At 38.3% G+C, this 17,435-nt stretch overlaps 1 protein-coding gene across 3 annotated transcripts in view; it reads left to right on the top strand.

Annotated features, from left to right (window-relative positions):
* The window catches only part of LOC115629541 (protein sprint), a 155,559-nt gene that overhangs the window by 75,684 nt on the left and 62,440 nt on the right, over positions 1-17,435 (top strand). The window contains exon 2 of one of the 3 annotated variants that reach the window (XM_030526021.1): positions 15,547-16,398. The exons of the other annotated variants lie outside the window; for them this stretch is intronic. Within the exon in view, the coding sequence (XP_030381881.1) occupies positions 15,548-16,398 (851 nt within the window). The 5' untranslated portion in view covers position 15,547. The remainder of the gene's footprint in view (positions 1-15,546; positions 16,399-17,435) is intronic. 3 annotated transcript variants of the gene reach the window in all.

The raw sequence follows: 17,435 nt of genomic DNA, 5'->3' as shown, positions 1-17,435 counted from the left end.
AAGCGCTTGTGGCAGCTGTGAGCATTGGGCGGTGGCGGTGGCAGTGGCAGTGGGAGAAGTGGGGGCGCTGCCTCAGGAGAAATTTAATGAAATGCAGCAGCAGCGACGATGGGGACAGTGGGGACGACGGCAGCGGCAAACTTGCAATTACAACACACATACCAAAAGTGTGGCATCACCCGCCACAGTCAACAGCATAGCACCAGCAATGGAGTTGTGCGGCCAGCGATAAGTTCTTTAGGTAATGGGCAAGCAAGTGTAAAAAAACATATAAAATTATGAAGAGCCAATAAATATACAAGTATATGTTATGGCAATTACTAATGCGATAAAGAAAGCATAAAACAAACTTGTTGTGCCTAAATGCCTAAGAAGTGTCTATGCAAAGATTGCTGTCGCTAGCTCTTCTAGACTGCTGTTTAAGGGCGGACAGACAGACAGACCGACAGACAGACAGTTGAACAAACCAATTGGCAAAGATGGATCAACTATGTAATTATGGTTTGGTTTAAATCGATCTTAAACTTAAATTTAAATGAAATAAAAAATACTTTTCTAAAATTATGATATATTATTATAATACTTTTTATACTAAGGAAAAAAAAACTGGCATTAAACTTATATAGAAACTAGCAATGTGATACTTAAAGCGACTTTAATAGCTTATTACTTTAAATGAAATGTCTTTGCTAATGAAATTAAAAGACTGAATTGATAGCTTAATCTGTAATACAGGAGACATTATTATTTCTATAATCAGGACTACTAGGCGGGGTTTTTGGAATATATTGTTTCATTACAGCACTATTTACGAAATAAATAAATAAATTACCTCTCTTAAATATGTGATTCAAAACAGAACCATAGGAAAAAACAATACTATACATAGAACCGTTTCTCCGCTACAGTTTTTGTTCTTCACTGGCCACAGTTCTGAACTATTTTCGAGCATAGTTAGCAATAACTTTTTATTCAAACTATAGTCAGACGGTTAGAAACCACTGGCAACAAAATGTTTTTGTTTTTTTTTATATTATACAGAACGGCTTATTCTTGTATATTAGCCAGTTACAAGAAGTTTTCTTTTAGCCATGTCCGAGAATGAGTTGAGGTTCGACTGCAAATATTGTAAATTTGAGGAAGGCTTTATAATCAGCTTAGATAGGTATGAAGAGACCTTGTGGAGATTTTAAAAACTTCGCTTGTGTGAAACTTACGTTTACATAACTGATAGAGATAATTTAAACAAGATAGAATGGCACAGTCGAGTCCCACAATATTAAAAAGAAACGTATTGCCTGGCGATAAGGGATCAGCCCTTCCTGAATTCAAGCATCCATCCAGATAGATAAAAGGACTAACAAGTCTTGACTCTAGACTGATTGTGAATTCAAGAATAGTTTCCATATAGCTTTAAATGTTGTTTGTCTAAGAAGCACAATAATGAAAACATCAGCGTGGCTTGAAAACGCTGAACTAGTTCCGACAAAGGCGTCACAGCTCCAGCGAACAGCGAGCAGCAGGAGCCAGTGAGCAGTTGGGCGGGCAGCCGCCTCATTAAATTTCCGCTCTCTTTGCAAAGTGAAGTGGCCGCTGTCGCCGCTCACCGTTCGGTTATGCTCTGCAAATTCATAAAATAACTGTAATTGTCGTAGTTTTTCTTTCATGCTGCGTTGCCGCACTTCACTGCAGTTCCTTCCACTGCGACCACGACTCGCGACTCACATACTTGTTGCCAGAGTCACGTTTTCGTTGTTTACTATCGCACCAAATCTTTGCCAGCTCTTGCACTTTTTCTGCTGCCAAAGCAGCGCAGCAAATGAAACAACAACAAAAGCAAGAAACGAAAAATGAAAAAGAAAAAAAATAACTGACAAAGCACAGCAGACAAAGAAGAGGCAATAGCATTGACAGCACCTGTTCAGCTGCTTGCCTGTGCGCCCATGTCCGGCCTGATTGTTCACTCCGCCCCTCTCCTCCCCCTCCCTCGCTCCCTCCACTGCTCCCTGCAGAGCCAGTCAGCCAGCCAACCAGCCATCCAGCCAGTTAGCCAACCATCTATCCAGCCATTGGATGCGCCCGCAGCACGAACCTCGGCTCCGAGCACTTTACATGAGAGTACAAAGAAATTTTCTGGTTCATTGCAGGCATTCAAACTGTAATCAGATATGCCCCACACGGGCCCCAGGGTGTTGCAAGATGTTGTGGAAGGTAAACGTAACGAGAGCAGAGCATCTTCCGAACTGATATTATGCCTGAAACTGATGTAGCTATCAAAGCTTGATGTCTATATATTAGATTATTAGAATAGTGGTGTCCGCTTTTTTTTACCTCTAGACTCGATCAAAGGTTGTATGAGCCAGCGATGGATTCAATATCTTTAAAAAAATAGAGTAGTGCCAATGGTCAGTTTTGTCTGATAAGCTGAATCTTAAAACAGTGTATTTAAAAATCTAAAATGTTAAATACAATTTTCTAAACTTGTAAACTAAACAAAACATGCCAGATATTTGAAAGACCTATTTATTTTACAATCCACTATGGCTAATCTAAATTTGGTCTGCTTTTCTAGGGCCTAATAGGGCCATATAGTCGGTCGGACAGACCACAAAATATGTTCATTGCTTTTATGAAAATGCTAATTATTTCATTCATTTTTTCATGAAGAACTTAAGATATTTATAGACATTTCTCCAAAATGCTGATCTCGTATATAATTGCTTAAATATTCCCAAGACTGCAATTTTCCGAAATTTAAATAACAAAATAATTCTATTAGTATTCATATTTTCCAATATGCTTTCTATACAATTTTAGGAACTATGTTAAGTCTATCAAGCAATGCCCTATTTTAATGTCCAATGTTAAAGCAGACATCTCTCCACCGCCTATTAATAGATTCAATATTTTCTTCTATTTACTGGCCTAATGGTTTAACTTTCTTTCTTTGTTGTGATAAATTCCTAGTCTAGTGTTTAGTGTAGTGTTACTGAACTAAAGTTGCATAGTATTTAAATTTTAAATTTGAAAAAAACTAACGAAAAGGGCTGATAGCTATATACGTTATATATTATTATTAAACAAATTTGATTACAAGGATATTTTGGAAATACCTATACAAAAAAATTTCCTTCTTCCTTTGTGGAGATTTTCTGGTTTCAACAAACATTACTTTTCTTATTGGAAATGTATAAATATATTACGAGTAATTCAGTATAAAATATTTAGGTTGTGTATTTGTAAATCAAAATTTCGTTGGTTATACTAATCATGCCTTTTCTCTAGGGACTATGATTTTCTTAATATTTAAAGATTCGAAATAAAGATCTGTTTAATACGTATACAAACAATTTGTAATGCTGTGTATTTGAACATCAAAAGTTCGGCTGTATACATAATTTTATATTTTCGATTGGTTTGTAATATTACTTTCTCTGGAGACGGCTAAGATTTTATTTAACAACTGTGCGGATAAACATGCATAGCTTAGAAAATACTGAGACATTATCTTTTTGAACATTAGTCTACAATTTTATGTTTTCGACGGATACGTAATATGACTTTCTTTGGCGACGACTATGATTTTATTTATCGATTAACTCGAATGTTTTGTAATTTATTACAAACATGGTTGGCAAACGGGCACAGTTTACAAAAGATTGCAACATATTTCCTCAGCATCACTCATATGTATGTATATTTAGCTTAATAAACCCACCCAGGGCAGGAGAGTTCGCATATGAGCTTGACTTCTCGAGTTGGAGTTCTCGTTTCTGCCCATCCCTGCACAGCCAGCCCCCTGATCGCAGAACTCTGCCCGTTTGGCTCGCAAGTAATTGTGCGCATGATCCGCTGGCGACCCTTTCACATGCTTCGCATGCTTCACACACACACACACACACACACAAGTCAGATTATGCTGCGCAATGTGCAGAGACGGAGCTGGAGAGAAAGAGTGATAGTGGCGGAGAGAGAGAGGGAGAGAGAGCGGGAGAGAGGCAACGGCATGCGCGCATAGTTGACGCGCTTTGGTCGATGCTGGCGCTCCGGCTTCGATGATGTTGGCGCTCTCGCGCATTCCACGCAGCGTTGCAAATGAATGTGGATTTGAACTTTTACAGTTGTGTTGGGCCCCGGCAACGGCAATAACAACAACAGCAACAACAACAACAAGGAAACAACAAAAAAGAAGAAAAAAAAGATTGAAAACGTTTCTGTGTCGGCGTCGGTCGGCCTCTCTGTCTGATAATTATTGCAACATCGTTGGCAACAGCTGTTGTGGATTGTAACTGTGAGTGTGTGTGAGTGTATGTGTGTGTGTGTGTGTGTGTGTGTGTGTGTGTGTGAGTGCATCATATTTCTTTCAAATTGGTTTTTATGTAGCGCTCGATGATTCAACAAGTCAACAAAGTTTTTACGTCCACGTACATGTGTGTTGACGACGCAGCCGATGTAAAAATAAAATGGAGAAAAAAGTGTAAAAAAAAATAAATAAAAAACAAACATAAAAACGGCTTTGTAAAACACTTAAAAAAATATTGTAATAAAAATATTTTGGTAAGCGTTGCGTTTGAAATCAAAAGTCTGAACAGTCTGAGCGAGCAACAACAACAACATCAACAACAAACACACAAGAGCTGTTTGCTTTCATTTTGTTTTTCAAATATTTAAATCCCTCCTCTCCCTAGCTGCCACCACCATCGTGCATCACGCATCATGCACCACGAGCCATGCAAATTGAAAAACATTTGATTTCATTTCATTTCCATTTCCATTCCGGAGTAGCTTTCAATTATGCCCCATGATTTATGTGCGACAGCTATAGGCGATTCTAACGGTGCTCCAACTGACCTACCGATCGATCCGAGCCAAACATTCATGTTAATTTATGCACATACTACTTATACATACATATCTATGTATGTAAGTAGGCAACAACTATAACAGCAACACTGACAACAACAACGACAACAGCAGTGGCGGCAACATCGTAAAAAGTTTAAAAGTCTTTTCATTTAAATTCTGATTTTAAGTTCAAAATGTGTGCTTGGTGTTGGACTCATATGCAAATTGCTTGGCGCGAAAGTGACAATTTGTTGCCCTTCCCCAAAGGTTGAATTAGTTTTCTGACAATCTAGGGAATACACAAATCAGTCCCGATCCGACCCGACCGAACTATGGTTAGAATTGGAAACGATTCCATTAAAAATCTATTTAATCGATGCTATACAATTAATATTTTAATTTTCATAAATGATCTCCAATGTATGACACTATCGGAAGTAGGACCAGACGGTTGATTCCTCAGTTTAATGAACTTTCAACTCCAGACTACAAGTCATTCCTGTTAATAGTCATTCAAACATTCCTCTCGGTAGGTTAGATAATACGAATCCGGAATGTAGAAGCTGATCGATGTCGATATTTCAAATATAAATTGGTTGATTAGTGAGATACATAGGTCGAAAAATACGCGTTGGTGAACTCGATTAATAGATAACATCGATTTTAATTGTTGAAAATATCGATATTTCAGTTTTTTCTTAATCATTTATTCAGCCTTTCCAATGTAATAATTTGAAAAATCAATTAAGTAATTTAATACAACAAGATTGCAGGGCATCACCTAGTCGAATGGTATTCGTTTGTAGCATGCAACATCTTTGTTTATTTTTGACTTTCATGCATTATTAGGGGGGCTTTTCGTTTGTGCGTAAGACTACGGAGCTATAAATCAATATAAGCCCACACTGATTGGCAAATTAGCTTTTATGTCTGACGAATTTTTAAACATTTCGAATGCATTTCGTTGAATGACTTTTACGACTGCGCTCTTTTCCAAACTATTGTTGACGGCTCCGACCGATTGCCGTGCAAACTTTAATAGTTTTCTTCTTTTTTTGTGAAATAAATTCAAGCATTTCAGCATTTAAATAAACAAAATTTGTTACAAATTGTGGAACTAAAAAAGCATTTAAATGAACTAAAATCAGTTAATACTTTTATTATAAATGGATGTTCGTATTTGTCCAAGTCATTCGATATTAAAAATTATTTTTAAATATTACAGTTGGGACTTACCTGACTCTCTACACCCCAGTACCGACAGGCCTTAAACGGCTGAAACAGGCGGCAGGAGTTTTTAGTGTTGCCAAGTATCGTTATCAAAACACTGCTTTGTTACAGTGTTGTAGAATTCGCACTTTTCTGTATTTTGACTGCAATACTTTGTTAATAACTTACTTTATTTATGCAAATTTAATAATTAATAATTTTAAATATTTGAAATACATACATTCGTTTTTTTTTTTTTGAAATTGATAAGTCCTAGAGCAGCGAAAAAATTAAGGAAATTATATATTGTTTCCTATTAAAATCACATCGAGTGAGCTGCAGAGATGAGGAAGAGGAGGAGCACCTCCTCTGTTACACGTAGACTTGGGTTTACTGCTTTCCGAGACGATCTTACTAATACAACAGGACTAGAGATTGTAAGAGCAGCTATGTTTGCAAGCAGGTCCAAAACCTAAGAGGCCTAAAGGTGGGGGCGTGTACAAAGCTTAAGCAATAACTACCTAACCATATCTTTTAATTAGAAGCAAAGATCTCACAATGAAGGGCTTAAACGGGTGTCACTTCAGATTATTTTCTATTTAAATCTAAATCAGATATTATTTGTTCCACAAGTATGCCAAGGAAATGGGGAATACCTTTCAGAAATAGTGCTAAAAAGCTGCAGTTATTGGATGCTTACATGCCTTTGCTATTTAATAATAATTGGTGATCCGTAGAGTGGGGCAGGGTGGTGGGACGAGGTGGTTGGGGAGCGTCCCACACTTGCATCTATATCGTGTTGCTTGCATTTCGCTTTGGCTATATACATATGTTAATTTGTTGTTGTCATTGTTGTTGCAACTGAGGCATGGCATCCACATGCGTTCCACCATGGCAAGAGCGTAAAAGTTGTTTAGCAGGTTTTGTTGTTGTTGTTGCTGCACTTTCATATTTCATTTGCGCATTTTATGCACTTTTCGCATTGTAGTTGTATGGTCAGTCAACGTTAGCTCTGGCCATGCAAAGCGCACAACAACAACAACAACAATGAGCGTTGTTGTGCATTTGTATCTCAATATCATAAATATTTCAACGCCTAAACCAACGTTGCTTGATGTTTTCAAGCAATCAGTGGCACTGTTATTGTTGTTGTTGCTGTTGCTGCTGCTGCTGCCATCACTTTGCTGGCTGCAACAAAATGTTTCTAACAGCGCCTTTCACCGGCTCCCCTTGTTGCAACAAATGCCAGCGATTGACTAACAGCTGCACAAACGAACCAAACACCAGCAAACATACACACATACGAGTACACCCAGATCTACGCACACACTATATATTTAGGAGTTATCTGTGGAGCAGAGGCCTGAAAAAGAGCTTCTCCCCCCAAATATATTGGCAGGCCGACCCATTTCGATCAAAATTCTGCGAATCTCGAATCATATGTTGTGCCAATCGGACTCAAAATGTGTATTCTTGGATATATAATTGTATATCTTGAGGCCTATGGTGTAACTGTAGAAACAAACATCTAACTGTTGCCATCAATTCTAACCAAACCAGGCCCATCGGTCTCATTCAAAGTTCTGCGAAATTGAAATCAAACATATGTTGCAGCCATCAATCACATAACTTACTAAATAGTTCTGGATAAATACACGTATTAGCAGTAGTTTCTTTTTTAACTGAGTTCTATATTTAAAATTGTAGAAACAAAAACAAGTGGCATTTATAATAAATTCAATACAATTTAGTCTTTTCTAATAATCGCAGTATATTCTAATCTCTTCATCTGTAAACCTCGAATTTGCTTTCCCACTTAGGGGCTCAAATGGTTAATGTTCATTGTGAAAGATATAATAGATACAATACAAAAATGAAAAATCTATTCCTAATTTCTACTTTTCATTTTTGCCGCAACTTGAAAAGTCTGTTTGTCCCATATAGGACAAATATCATCTCCAATTTAAAATGCAACACAAACCCATAACTGTATCAGTTAACTTATTCATAATTGGACCCCCTTCCTTACAGTCAGTCTAATAATTGATCTAAAATATTGCAAGTTATTACTCATCAGCTGCTTAGAATGTGTTTCATGACACTATTTTGAATATAAACTAATTCATTTCATGATTTATAAACGTAAATGGGAAGGCAATTTTACTTGCACTTGGAAAGGTACTTTTGAAGATATGTTTAATAAATTCGTTGGTTTTTTTTTTTTTTTTAAAAAGGCAGTTAAAAAATTTACTTTTGCACAATAGGAAGAATCGATATAGACCTGACCAGCTGGCTGTATGTATGTTAAACCGCAGCTGCTAGAAACACTAAACTTCTGAACGCCGACTTGACTTTTCTATATGCATATGAAGTTTATTACAAAAAATATATAAGTTCGTTATTAAATATATGTAGCTTCGATAGGAACGATGGGAGCACAAATCCATCTTAATACCAAAAACTTGTTTGCTTCTGACGATATGGCAAACAAATTGGTTAATTGCGAGTTAAGCAACCTATATCTAATAGTATATCAAAATCGGTGCACTATATAGCTGTCATAGAGACGATTACTTCTGTTTAGCTTTCTATTTATGAATTGAAATTCGTTGACAAGCATATCATCATAAATATAGAAACGTTTGCAGAGTTTTGGACTTTCTAAATGAGTTGCATTCATGATTTCATAAATTGTACTTCTAGGGCTTCTCTAAAGAGAGATATTCTAATAATTTGTGAACACTTGAAATGCTCGAAATATCATAATGAGTTATGTTCCACACGCACTACAATTACGAGTGTCTGTTAATTCGACTCTCAATCAAAAAACCACATTATTGAGATATTTCCACATCGCGTCATGTTTGGAGGCTCTGCACATTGAATTCTATGCCACAATTCAGGGCCCTATACGAGTACTCGTATACTCCTATACTTGAGAGACCTTGTGGAGCGTTCCGCAGTTCACAAATCAAACGAATTGCAGCAAAACGCTTCACTGATGCCAACAATTTGTAAATTCCACTTAAAAGTCCCGGCGCACAAATTAAAAATTCGTAAAAACGGAAATCAAAAATCTAAACTGAAAATTAGAGTGAACGAAAAAAAGAAAAAACAACATAAATAAATGCGCCGCCCAAACTAAAAAGATTTACACAATTTATGGCCACATGTCACAGGCCATATTTATTTAGATAACTTTGGCTAAGTTTGTTGTTTAGGTTTAGTTTCTTAAATATGTATGTGTGTGTGTGTGTGTAATGCGCCACTTTGTCTGCTCGTTGGCCATCGGCCACACTGACGCCTACGCGGTGGACTGACTTGGACGGAACTGGAGTGGAGTGAAGTGGTGAGGGGGTGGAAGGGGGAGGGGGGGGCAGCTATCAAATGCTGGGACCTTGAGTTATGTGCTGTGAATACCGGAATGGCGGCTGAGAGTTGAATGAGTGGGTTAGTGAGCTGAAAAGCTGAAATGCTGAAATACTGAGATATGGTGAGTGGAAGGAGCGCGTTTGCCTCAATGCCAAGTTGATGTTGATGTTGCTGTTGATGTTGATGTTGACGTCGTCATCGCGAACATTGTCGAAATCAATTTGCTAATGTTGTCAATGCGTTGACAAAAATCCACGACAAGGGTGGCTGCAGAGACCAACAACAACAACAGTACTCGTACACAGCAGATCAGACTAACAGCCCAGACACCTGCAAATCCCCGAGCAACGGGCAATTACAAGCAACAAACAACAAAGCTCGGAAAGTAAGCGTGGCACGCAGCAAACGCATTCATTGCACACGGTCCACAATCTATGGTCTACACGGTTTACGGTCCGAGGCACTGCCAGCAGCATCACTCTTTGCCACCAGACAGAGTCAAAGATTTGGAGCCGGGGAACGGGAACGGGGACGGGGACCCGCCGCTGTGCACAATACGTAACAACAATACGAAATCAATTACACTAAAGCCCCATGCCAGTAAGAGTCTGTTGTCTCGGCGGGTGAGGTGTGGTGGGGACGGGACGGGTTTGGGGGTGGAGGCAACACAGTCATCCCCGTTGCAGCGGAAAACGTCGAGCACGTGCCGAGCGCACGCCACACTCGCTGCCGATAATTTGTAGTAACAAGCAAGCCAACAACCAACCAACCAACGAACCATCCACCCAGGCGATAACACCGAAGACCCAAAGCCCAGTCAAAATTGAAAAATTACTAAACACAAAGGCGGCACAAAACGTGCCACACACACACACCTACACTCGTATGTGTACAAAAAAAAGTTATGTTTTAAAAAATGGTATTTTGACTTTTGAACGCATAACTTGGACGAGCAAGTCAAACTTTATTGCATTCCACTTACAATATATGGGGATGGGAATGGGGCGACAAGGGATTTGAAAGCCACTCTCTGTGGCACTGTTCGCTGCTAAGTATAGCTGGGGATGGTTGAATAAATGATTCAAATAACATTAGCATATATGTTTCTTTTGTTTTCTATATAAAAACAAATGATTCATAAAATTAATCAAAAATGAAAGAGCATATTCCAATTAGAATATACGAACGAGTATACAAATATCACTTGATGTTCCCTCTGAGAAAAGCCTTAAACCATATTTATTCAACCATTCTTTCGAAAAGTAAAGAAATCATTCACAAAAGTAATTAAATAGGAAAAAATGCTCGTATATGCTGAAATGAATCAACTGAATCATTTGCGCTCTATGATTCAAATCTATTTAATTCATAGCATGCATTCAGGCTTCAGGTGCTTATTCATTAATCACAAGCAATAATCGCCAAGAGTGTTTTTCTAGTAACTACAAGAATAAATTCATTCATAAAAGTAATTGAATAGGAACAGATATTCGTACTATCTGCAACGAATCAACTGAATCATTGCATAGCCTTTGCGCTATACGATTGAAATCTATTTAATATTCAAATATATATCATCAGCTCTAACGAATGCATTCATGCTTAAAAGGCATAACTAACCAAATTGTGTGTTGTCATGCATGAATCATAAGCAGTAATCGTAATGTTATTTTTTCTAGTAACTACTAGAATAAAGTTTGAACTGATGTTCCCAAAGATAATGCGTCAATTCTTCAACAGCACTTAGCTTAATAATACACGATTTAAAGCCAAGTGAATGCTTGTTTGTGGAAGGCGCAAGAATACAAGAAGCAATAAGAAAAAGCGATTCGAGCCAAATCTGAGATTGTGGCACTTACAAGTCGTATGTAAATATGCTCATCTTCCTGCCACTCACTGTTTACTTAACGGACGGGCGATAGTTTTAGTTGCTCCGTTTGTCCCCTGATCCATTTGTCAAACTAAATGGGCATGCTTGCGGCACATTGTCCGCTTGCCAAGTGGCTGTTCGGCCTTGAAATCTACAATATTGTCAGCTGAAAGAACAATAACAATGGCCAAATGGCTCCATAACTGAAATGTAAACGACAAAAGTCGCTCCATAAATGTGCGGAACGATGCCTCGGAATCGTCAACAGAGCCCCGTCGTCTCCACTCTGGCTAGAAAAACTGCTCAACTGGCCCAACTTTGGATGACAATTTGTTGACAATTGCGTTTCACACTTTGCATAATAAACAGGCGTGCAGACAAGCAGCGGTATTTGTACAATTTTTGCATATACATACATATATAAATAATATATACACGTACATACTATGCACTGCCAACAAAAAATTGGTTGGCAAATGCAATACGTACAAATTCTTTGTGGGGGAGGCGAACATTTCAAAGAACAGAGACGATCCACTACTGAATCATTCATTTCACAAATATGTCAAACACACCTCCCAATATTGCAAGTCTGGCGGACTGTCGGTCTGTCGGTCTGTCGGTCGTTGTTGATGCATTACATTCATTAGATTGTAGATTGCTTTCATTGTTGTATTGTTGTTGTTGCTGTCAAATGATTCAGGTTACAAGAGAATTCAATGTTAATTGCAAAATGTCTGTGGCATGCTCAGGTTTCTCAGTGCAATACACTCTCTCGCCTGGCTCGCTTTCAATGCTTACCTGATAAATTGCCAAAGCACGACGCCAATTGCATAACAACAACAACAACCAAATGTACAACAACAAGGCCAATAATTTGTGGAAATATGTATTCCTACGATAAGGTGACAAATAGACACGTGTAGCTGCAGAGAAAAACAAATACTGGGCACTCGTATATCGTTGAATGCATTCGCAAATGACGCGCTGAAAATTGAGATCACCTGCTGCGGAATTGAAATTTTTCGAAATACCACGTATGACTAGCATTTGCCAGAACTACTTTATAACGCAGCAGGAGTTCGATTACACTAAACATTAAATAGTCTTCAAGCATTTCAATACACGTGAAAAAAATGTATCAGGAATGGGCTTGACTTAAATTTAATAAAAATATTAATACAAAATTTGAAAAACATGCATAGGATAAAGATAAATTTGAATAAAATATAATATTATATAATATTTAAAAAAAAAGAACTAAAACAAAATAAACTCGCCTTGCACAGGGACTAGGAGAGTCTACATACCAATTTTGTTTTAAGTGGCTTGAGCCGTTTTCGAAATACAGAGGTTCATACAGACAGACGAAGGTCGCGCCAAAACTTTCCTTCATATGGAAAACCAGAATTATAATAAAACAAGAAAGGAATGCTAAAGTCGAGCAGGCTCAACTCTTAAATACCCTGTACCACCCCACCAAAAAATAAATAATTTTATTAATTAATTAATTTAATTTAATTAATTTAATTAATTAACTAAATTAAATATACAATATTCCATACATGCATACATACATTTACATCAGAATCGTGTCTATTCGTGTTGGAGTACTTGTACTTATGTATGTATGTGTGCATTGGCCCTGGTTATATGGCTATAACTTTCTTTCTGATCAACCTATCATAATGAAACTTGGTATACGGATATATAATCTGGATAACTGGATGTGTCTACCAAATTTTAGTTCAAAATTCCAAGAATTAAGGGAGTTATAGAAAATTGCAAATAGGGTGCATCGGGAAAAATGAACATGAAGTGAGCTCAGGAGAATCTGTATACCATGTTTGGTTATTCTAGCTCTTATACTTTCTGAGATCCTTGCGTTCATACAGACAGACGGACATGGCTATATCGACTCGGCTTGTCATGCTGATCAAGAATATATATACTTTGTGGGGTCTGCCACGCCTCCTTCTGTGTGTTCCATGTACACTCGCGCAAAACTAATATACCCTTGTACCCTTTGGGTACAGGGTATAAAAAGATCACTGATAAGAATGTCTTGTCAATTTTGCGAACTTTCTAACTGGCAAATAATTAAATGATTGAACATTTCAGACAAGCTGAAAAGAAATATTTAAAAAATATTCATTTATCTCGTATAACATAAAATTTGTAAATTAGAAAGATAAGGATATATTGTCGAGTATGTGAGATAATAAATGAATCTAACTTAATAGCAGTAATATAATAATGTAATAGCAGTCTAAGTTCTTTCAAGCTATAGGAAAGAATATAAGGAATATTTTATTTGGACTATAAAAATTCCAATAAAAGATCATTGATGAGCATGACGTGTTAATTTTTCGAGCTTTCTAACCTTCTAATAATTAATTGATTGAACATTTCAGTCCAGCTGATAAGAAGAGAAGAACACTTCTCTATAAGTTGATTGCGAAATTTCAATTAACAGCAGATATTTTCATTTACTTGTATTTATCAGCACAGTAATAAATAAAAATGGGGGAAAAAAAGTCGACTTAATAATGCATAGAATTGCTGTCTCTTTGATATTTGGGGAAGTATATTAAAACATAGAGTATATACATATTTCTTTTGCCACCACTTCAGGGTAAATCTTTTTCTGGTCATAAACAAACTTGTGACGCGGCAAGATTTCTAACGAAATGTCCATAACTCTGACATGAATATGTTTACCCATGCATACATATATACATAAGTAGTGTACTAAGTATATACATACAAGTATAGTATGTATGTATGTAGGCATAACAAACGATAAACGGAAATTCTGCGACAAATCATGAAGATTTCAGCAAGAGACCGAGACATTCGGAGACGTCTGGGTCTCGATCTGGACAGTTTTTTTCTCTTTTTTTTTGTTCTTCTCCTAAATGACGAAACCGCAGCATTTATATTGTGGGTATGTATGTGTGTGTGTGTATGTGTGTGTGTGCGTGTGTGTGTGTGTGAGCTTGTAAGGCAACAAATAAATAAATTAAAAATTCACTCAAGCACAACAACGCAAAATGAAACCCACTTAAATACTGGGCGAGTTCGCCGCTTTATTTTGTTTTCCATTTTATGTTTTTCTTCATTTCTCGTCTTCTCTCTTTTCCGCTCTCTGTTTTGTGGGGGTTTCTTTTCAGTTCCCTTTGATGTGCAGACGACAGAAAAAAAAAGAAAAAACACTGCACAGTGGCAAATGTTTCTAATTGCTTATCACAAAAAACTGTTTACTGAAATGCAACCAAATATGTAGTCGCACATTAGTAAATCTGTATATAGGCATGTACTCTATATACTTAGATGCATATAGTATATACATATGTATATATGGATAAAGACAGAGTGCGGGGAATGTGTGCGCATTATGTGGAGCGATTTAAATTCAAATCGTGCGACCATAAAATATTACAATTCGAACAGCACATATGGAGTGTATTTTCAGGAAAATGAAATGAACACCCAGAGCAGAAAGAGACAAACAGACGGGCAGACGGGCAGACAGGCAGTGACATACAAATTATTGTTCAAAGTTCATAAAGCCAGGGCGAAAAAAAAAACAAAGAAACAATGAAACATACAGAAAGGAAACTGTGCTGGCAGGTGTCGTTGGATGGAAACGTCGTCGGATCGGGATCTGAAAAGGCGTTACATAATACGGGCAAACAGCACGCTTTGTTGTTTTTTATTAGTAATAACATTTTAAAAGCCTCAACATGCTCGTTAAATTAAAATTCATGCATAGAGTGGTCGGAAATGCGATACAGATACAGATACAAATACAACAACAACAAGAAGAGCAAGAGCAACAGCAGCCCACACAGAAGTACATCAAAAGCGACCATATGGGCTGGTCTGGTCTGGTCTGGGATGGGCTGAAGGGGGAGGCAAGTGCGGGTGCAGATTCTGTGGGTAAGCGACACCAATGCCTTGGTATTAAATGTCGAATTCAATAAAACTGATTGACGCACATGTGTGTGTGTGTGTAACTGTGTGTGTAACTGTGTGTGTATCTGTGTGTGCAACTGTGTGCATCTGTGTGTGTGTGTGTGTGTCTTTTTATGAACAACCCCCGACAGTTGTGGCATTGAGAAGCACGGGACGCTGGTGATGGCGTTGATGTCGCCATTTGAGTTGCAAATTGGTAGCATAAATTTTCCAGAAGGTTACAGCTTTACAGCATTATACAGTCAAAAACGAAAACCTCCCACTTCTTGCAGCATGTCGCACGAACCGCAAGAGAAGCAAATCATCTCAGCCGACATGGACACCTCCAAAGTGGAGGTCATTGTCTACACCAAGTCCGATAAGACGCTCAAGCAGAACATGAATGCCAAGGACGAGGCGTTGCGGAAACGCACCTCACTCATCATTGTGCCACAGCAGGTGGACATCAGCACAGATAATGACAACAGCAACATCAGCAGCAACTCAGTCCACGATCAGACGCATGCCAAAGCCGAGCAGCCGGATGCAGAGGCAAATACCAACGAGCTGGATCTGGCCGAGGTCACACACTTGCATGGCAATCGCAATTCGATTGCCAGCATGGACAGCTGTGTGTCCACAACGACCAGCCAGAGCAATCAGTCTAGCTTGGGCAGCTCCACCAACACCAACACCACAACCAGCACCAGCAGCAGCAGCAGCTCGGAGGACGCACATGCTGCCTATCAGGATCTGCGCAATGGCAATGCACACCCTGGTGATGGCGAGGGCGACGGTGAGTGCGAGGATGAGGAGCTGGCTGCCATGCACTCGTCCACATGCACCTCCCCCTCCTCCGTGTCGTCCAACTCCTGCTCCAGTTCGGTTGATTACTCGCTGCGCGAACAGTTAAAAAATTATGCAAATCGCTCCGCCGATGAACAATTGAAGTGTGTCGATAACTTGCCCACTGTGGCCCAATTGCTCAAGGGCATGAGTCTGCCCATGGACCAGACCACAGCTGCTCCTGTTGCTGTTGCTGGTGTGGGACTAATGCACTGTGATGCGCTGCTGAGTCCCCAAGAGGCGCCGCTGGGCCGACGCTATGCTGAGGTGGCACAATTCAAAGCGCATGGCAAGGCGAGGTAAGTCTTCGCTAAAGAGAAGAGTGCGTTATGAACTCCCCATCAAAAAAAAAATATACAATCTGAGATAGAGATAGTTAGCTGAACATTAAATCAAGTCTTCAGAGTGGTATTCTTTCTTAGCCAAAACTCCAATCTACAAAATTACTCTTCCTTCTCAGGACTTTTCAAGTTTTTACACTCATTGTTCAGACCCTCTTTCGTTCTAGTTTCAAGCTTCATTAGGTCTTCAGTCTATTTGGATATGGAAAGTATTTGCAATGGCAATGTTTAAGTCTACTCTACACTACTCCTCATTTCTTCTCAGTTCTTTAAAAGTTTCCCCAACAATTGTTTCCAGCGAACATGGCAAAGTTTTGAGATACTCTTTAGTTCTAGTTTCAGGCTTCATTAAGTCTTCAGAGTATATGGAAAGTAGATATCTACATTGCCAATGTTTAAGTCCACAATGCATTTTCACTTCATTTGATGGCCCTCTCTAATCGTGTGTTACCAAACCTAAATGAATTAAGTCAAGCAATCCTTTCTTGTCCAAGATTTCAGTCTTCAAAGCTATTCCAAAATCTCTCCTTGTTCTCAGTTTTCAACTTCTTTATATCTCTTGACTATTTGGATATGGAAAGTATTCTCATTGGCAATAATTAAGTCCAAGATTTCAGTCTTCAAAGCTATTCCAACATCTCTCCTTGCTCTCAGTTTTCAACTTCTTTATATCTCTTGACTATTGACAACAACATATGGAAAGTATTCTCATTGGCAATGTTTAAGTGCACAATGAACTTTCATCCACTGAAACCTAGTCTTCAAAGCTATTCCAACATCTCAGTTTTTAGCAGAGACTCCTTTCTTCCAGTTTACAATTTCATTGCTTCTTCAGAGCATATAGAAAATAAAAATGCAATTAGCATTTCCAAGAGCACATAGAGTCGTTGAACTTAGACTTTACTTCATTTGATACCCTCCAGCCACTAAGACCCCATTTAACCTGCAATTAAATTTAATTAATGGCTGAATTATTGTATAGCTTACATGGACAT

Source organism: Scaptodrosophila lebanonensis, unplaced genomic scaffold (genome assembly GCF_003285725.1).
Source record: "Scaptodrosophila lebanonensis strain 11010-0011.00,11010-0021.00 unplaced genomic scaffold, SlebRS2 tig00000155-arrow-arrow-pilon, whole genome shotgun sequence".
Classification (NCBI taxonomy): domain Eukaryota; kingdom Metazoa; phylum Arthropoda; class Insecta; order Diptera; family Drosophilidae; genus Scaptodrosophila; species Scaptodrosophila lebanonensis.
Note: the sequence above shows the minus strand (reverse complement) of the source record. Positions and strands in the feature narration are given on the sequence as shown.